Raw genomic sequence first — 6,139 nt, 5'->3', positions numbered from 1 at the left:
TTTGAGACAAATTGATCATCCTTCAATTTTAAGATATGGCATTGTTGCAACGAAACATTTTTATACGTCGCCAGTAAACAACGTATTGATAAGAATTTAAGAAATTTGTTAAACTTTATTAAATAGAAAGCATACTTCTTTATTTTTTTATCCATATAGATAAGTTTATTATAGAATTATTCTACACATAAACATAGTTGCTGCAATTCAAAATTAGCAAGAAATACAATAACTTAAAATTAAACACTTGATTTGTCCCATAAGGTTCGAATCACATAAAATACATCAAAATAAAGTGTTCAGCGAAAAAAAAAACAAATCCTACAAACTGGGTACAACACATATTCCGTGCTCATCTTCCACTACTCTTCCTTCTTGATATCTTTAATTAACTTCGTCGACGAAAGCTGGACACCTTCAATTTCCTCAACAGCTTCGCTCAAAATTCTCTTAGAAGGGGTAAGATTAGTATTTAATGCAAAAGGATCATAATCGGCTGAGACAGACAGAGGTTCCTGAAATCATGCGCATGGAAAAAAAGTTATTGTCAAGCTCAACATTTGCAGACGGTAACAATCAGCTACATTCAGTAAGTGAATTATGCAAAACTTACAGAAACACTTGGAAATTCGTCCTGCGATGTTGGTTCAATTATGCGAAGCCTAGATGTTGGCTCATGAGAAATAACAATCCATCAGTATATTACAATGTAATTAAATGTCCAGTTAAAAGCTACAACAAAAGACATTTACCTCTTCAGCTCTAAAATTTTCCTTAACTCTGCTACGGGTTTCCGGATCATCTCTGAAACCAATCACAGAAAGGCGTCCATTTTTGGGCTGGAATACAGCTCTGATAGCCAACTCACGCTTCAATATTGAATCAAGTTCGTAAGGGAATTCAAGCGGATCATACTCCCCAGTCTTGTTTCACAAAAAAAAATAAAAGATATGTTAGAATACATTTATTTGAATTATGGACAGATAGAATGATGAAGGGAGCTCATGTACCCTTTTTAGAACATTTATAATCTCAGTAGCGGATTTGCCTACCAACTTAACACAGTCGACGTCCCAAAAAATGAACTTTGCATTGCATTTACCGTCAACAGCCAATATTTCCAGTTTAAACCTACAACATGTTATACTATATCATAAGCCATACTAAGATATAGAAAGAAAAAAAATCAGAAAAATCTTTAACAATACCTGGGCACGGGAAAAGGACTTATATGTTTTGCATAACACTCAAGCTTTCCATCCCTCAGAGTCACACTCTTTGTACAATCAACACATCCATCGTAATACCATCCAGATTGTCCAACATCAAATTTATCCAGCGTGGCAACAGTTACACATGTAGTTTCCTAACATACAAAACCAATATAAAAATTTAATGATAAGCGGTACAAAGTTAATAATATACATTCAAAGTACGTGGTCGCTTGCCTGTTGCAAACCCCCTATTTCTGCAAGACTTAAAACATCAGCCTTCCATACAAACTTATCGAAATCTGAGTATTGTGAATTTTGTGATGCACTAACTTGCACGCCTGTATCTGATAACTTTGGGAAATCACCTTTAAAACTGCATCAATAATAATAAGATAATGCATGTTAGAATTATATTATCTATCAAGCGGTTAATAAAAAAAAAGATGATGCAAATACCTTTCTTTTAGCTTGGAAACTTGTTCAAAACCAGTATCATTAATGATCAGTTTTGTGCCATTCCACGCATTGGATACGTTTAAAGGACAGTTTCCTACAAAGTTATATTAAATAATTTCAGAATGTCAATTTTTTTACACATCTATGATATCACATCAAAAAACAAAAATTCAGAAGCATATACCTTGAGCCTCCTTTATTCGAGCATTAATCAGAAGCACAACCATATTACAAGCATCCTTATTTTTTGTCCAATACTCATTGAATAGGATTGCAAATTGACCCCATAACGTACACACAACCATGGATTTGCTGCAATACAAAAAAATGAATCCGTTAAACATATAAAAATATTACATGAATATGTATAATAGTGTGTGTATATGGATCTCGCCTATTATCAGTAATTGAAAAAACAACTTTGCTCTTGCTGTTATCAAAACTGACGTGGGATTGAGTAATCTCTACAACTCCACCAAGAACATCTGAAACATAAGAACGTGCAATATAAGATAAGCGCGTATATAAGTCAAAACTCACACACGTTTAAACTCAGAGGTTAAAAATTACGAATTAGTCCAAGAAGATGGTTACCAACTAAAATACTTGATTGGAACTTGCCATCTACAATGTCAGCCAGACTAAGTAGATTGAGAACATTAACAGGAATTTCTGAGTTGTCCGTTTTCTTAAGGGAAGTTAAACCACAGAACACCAGCTTGTGTTTGTGATCGGTGGACTTAAAAGAGAAGTAATTGGAACCTACTTTAAAATTCTGCATTACATATGAACAACCATGACAGAGATATTCCTTGAACTTGGCAACCAAGTACGGAGGTACAACAGCTTGAATCATAGATCCCTACATTAATTAAAAATTATGGATTCAGCATCTGGTCCAAAATATATGAAAAATAAGTGTACAGAAATGAACATGGATGCAAACCTTAGAATCCACGAGAATCATTTCAAGGTGTTCCTTCTTTGAAGCACTTGTGACTGACCAAATATGTTTGCACCTAACAGAAATCTTCCATAGGTCCTTTGAGTCATTGATATCTCCCACATACTCAATTGGACGCGCCATTAATTTCTTTTCACGATTACCTGAAAAAATAGATGTTAATATACAAACTAACAACAACAGAACGTTAATACAAATGAGAAAACATATATAAAACCTTGAGTAGTTTTGGTAGAACGATTTTGGAAGGAATGACATGTAGGTGAGGCTATTTATAGTGGAGTTGGGCACAATGCAGCATGGAAAGTTGAAAGGTTTTTGTTGTAGGAAGTTGTGCTAAGTCCCTTGCGTGATGATGCAGCTGCCGTCTAGGGTTTGTAATTCCAACAAACATCCATAAATACAAAAAAGCACACACTACATATATAATCATTACATTTCGTGCTGCTCAATGCTTGAAACGTGAAAAAAGGTGAAAAAAAAAAAAAAGGAGAAAATTAATGATACAGTTTTGTTGTAATGACGTCATGTCAGCAAAATTTGAATTAGAATCAACCATGTTTCAGTATTTAATACAAAGACTAATGTGCCCTTAATTGTTAGATTAGTTTAAGCTTAAATCAGTTAGGGCATACGTGAAAATTCCAGGTACTTTAAATTTTATATATTGTTAATAGATTACTTACTAAATTCCCATTATTGTCAATATATAATGAGAAGATAAAACAATATATTTTATCCATTTATATACTAAAACAACGAACAGTTGTACTTATTAAAGAATTAAAAACAAACCGTAAAAAAATAAAGAATTAAAAGTAAGAACAAAAACTGTCTAACATGAAAAATCTTAAATGCACTTACATATACCTAATGCTAAACAGCAAAACGCAAAAACCAAAATGAAAAAATGGAAGAGATTACACAATGACAATAGTAATAAAGAGACCACTTTTCCATTTCACTTGATTACAACATTATAGGCCACATATAATATTACAAATTAAATTAGAGGCCCAAGGCAGCAGCCTAGGTGGCCTACCCTTGGGCCGGGCCTGGCAATTTCGCTAAGTGAATTGACCTTTCATCATGAGAAAGTAATTCTAGTTGTCTTCAAAAATTCTCTAAAACCGACATATTTTTCTAGGCGAGGATAAAAAAAGTCTAACAATTTTGTCGTGTTTTACTTCCAATTCTTCTTGTTTTGAATTCAGTAGGGATGGAAATTGTAACCATCTTCAACTGGTATCCTAAAAAATCACTCACAAACGGATATGATAAAACCCGCAAAATGGATACAAGAATGGGCACGGGCAATTACCCACAAAAATAAGCGGGCTACGGGTATGAGCGTGGGTATGGGTACCTTAGTACCTAGCCTGGCTCATACCCGCACAATACATATATGCTTATCAATTTTATTAAATACATCGACTAGGTATGTCAAAATAATAGTTATTAGGAAGATCCTAAAGTCGCACATTGGTTGGAGTTGTAAGGATGAGTTAAGTCAAAGGTGTATAAGATCCTAAATTCCCACATTGGTTGGAGATAGAACATTAAAATAGTATATATAGAAGGACACTCAACTAATTGAAATAAAGTCAACTTCGACATTGTCTTGAACTACTGATCTGTTAGTATACGAAGTTTATACAATATGCTTAAATCTAGCTTTAACATCAATTTGTAGATACCACTGAGTTCACTGCTCTCAAATATTAATATATACGAGAGGTTAAAAACATAACTTTTGTACCCATAAATATATTGTGCTCGTACCTCAAACAAATACCAATTCCAATTTTGTTGTGCTTCTTCGAAAATGACATGTCAATGTTGCACTTGATGAAGTTCGAAGAAGTCGTTGCCAATTATATTTGTTGTTTTTTTGGGTGCCATATACATTATACTAAATTGTCATGTTCTATCTCCTCCATAAACTCCATAAGTTTATTATGAATTTGCATTATATCTCTAACGAAATTGTCTCTAGTGAGTTGAACACCTTGTTAATAATGTTTTGGTTAGGTTGGTGTGCCACATTTATATAGTGACATGCATTTAAGTTGAATAAGATCTGACAACTAATGTTACATACATCTTTCGGTTTATAAGTAAAAAAATTGTTTTCAGGACTATTAAGAAATTCAATCAAATATAGTTAACTTTTATACAAAATATTAATTAGATTTACTAAAATATCCTCTTTATTAAATGTAATGAAATGTTGGAAAATAAAATAGAGGGATATATTAGGAATTACAACATTCAATAATAAATTACTTTTACTTATTATTATGACCAAGAATTAAAACATTTTTTTTCTTATAATAGTGATCGTAGGGTGTAATATTTCTTCATTTCTAAATGACTAAATAAAAGTTATTAAACCTAACCTAAATATCTCCTTTTTTAGAAATATTGATAATGACACCAAAATTGGAGCACCTTAAAATACCACCACTTCAACTACGACAGACCCCGTTTAAAGAGTCAGCCGAGAGGCATGAAGATCTTAAGATAAAACTGTCGAGAGTTGAAAATTCCTAAAACAATTTGTACCTTAAAAAATCAAATCCAACATAATAAACCAGATAATATTTTCATCTCTGAAGCTAAGTTGTATGTTTTGTCTTCTAGAAAAATGTTTTATAATTTTGAAGGTTCTATGTCAAATTACAAAGTTAGTGAATGTTCCACTGCTGGTGGAGGTAGGTTAAGGGACTGATTCTGACATGGACTAGTAACATTAACATGTATATTGTTAATAATACTACCATTTTTATTGATTGCTATTTTTCTTTGTGTGAGACTGATTTTATATGTAGGGTGACTGACATTTATGGTTATCCCAATCATACTAATAAAAAATACTTGTGATATGATAACTAATATGTATAAAAATGATAACAATTTAGAGGATTGAAATATTTGTAGGGATTTAAACTATCAATTACTCCTAGAGAAAAAGAGGGGATCCTGATTGATACTAACCTTACTAATCTTTTTAATGAAACTATCTCTAACTGCAGTCTTTTTTTTTTTATTTTATAAAAAATAATTTCATTTATTAGATGAAAAAGAGAGAGTAGAAACATGGAGAAAGAAAATATGTTAGGGTATTTCCCATCCACACATCAACAACAATACTAATATTTAAGACTAACAAGCTATGAACATCAAAAAGCTTTGAGAGGATAGAAACCAAAAGGAAGGTAAAAATTCAATACTTTAATCCAATTAACCAGACAAAGTTCTTCCGCAAGAGACAAGTGAATTTTGGAACCCCGGTCTTTAAATCTATCCAGTTACAGATCATATCTTTAGCTTTGACACTAGCTTTATCACACTCAAATCGATTATCCAGTTTCACAGTATTGATTAATATCACAACTTGTGGATGAAACAATTGTTGACTGAAAAGAGGAGTTTGATTTGCCACATCCCTAATAATATTCTTACTCAAAAACACATTTCCTTCATCCAAGTTTCTTTGAGGCAT

General features: G+C 32.3%; 1 protein-coding gene across 1 annotated transcript; it reads right to left on the bottom strand.

Annotated features, from left to right (window-relative positions):
• Positions 1-362: 362 nt before the first annotated feature.
• On the bottom strand, positions 363-6,139 carry LOC131658209 (uncharacterized). Its single transcript, XM_058927531.1, has 12 exons — positions 5,950-6,139; positions 2,617-2,777; positions 2,292-2,532; positions 2,065-2,155; positions 1,855-1,982; positions 1,671-1,764; positions 1,449-1,587; positions 1,209-1,366; positions 1,011-1,131; positions 753-923; positions 614-673; positions 363-515 (listed from the first exon to the last, which is right to left on the bottom strand). Exons 1-12 carry the CDS (start codon positions 6,137-6,139, stop codon positions 363-365), a joined length of 1,707 nt encoding a protein of 568 aa, XP_058783514.1.

This window comes from Vicia villosa, linkage group LG3, assembly GCF_029867415.1.
Source record: "Vicia villosa cultivar HV-30 ecotype Madison, WI linkage group LG3, Vvil1.0, whole genome shotgun sequence".
Classification (NCBI taxonomy): domain Eukaryota; kingdom Viridiplantae; phylum Streptophyta; class Magnoliopsida; order Fabales; family Fabaceae; genus Vicia; species Vicia villosa.
Note: the sequence above shows the minus strand (reverse complement) of the source record. Positions and strands in the feature narration are given on the sequence as shown.

What these genes read in the sequence shown, in the direction of transcription:
- LOC131658209 (XM_058927531.1), bottom strand. Translation starts at nt 6,139, where the DNA reads ATGCCTCAAAGAAACTTGGATGAAGGAAATGTGTTTTTGAGTAAGAAT. An exon ending in CAAAGCTAAAGATATGATCT is followed by an intron (nt 2,778 to 5,949) that starts GTAACTGGATAG and finishes CTATTTTTTCAG; the next exon opens with GTAATCGTGAAAAGAAATTA. An exon ending in AAATAGGGGGTTTGCAACAG is followed by an intron (nt 1,367 to 1,448) that starts GCAAGCGACCAC and finishes TTTGTATGTTAG; the next exon opens with GAAACTACATGTGTAACTGT.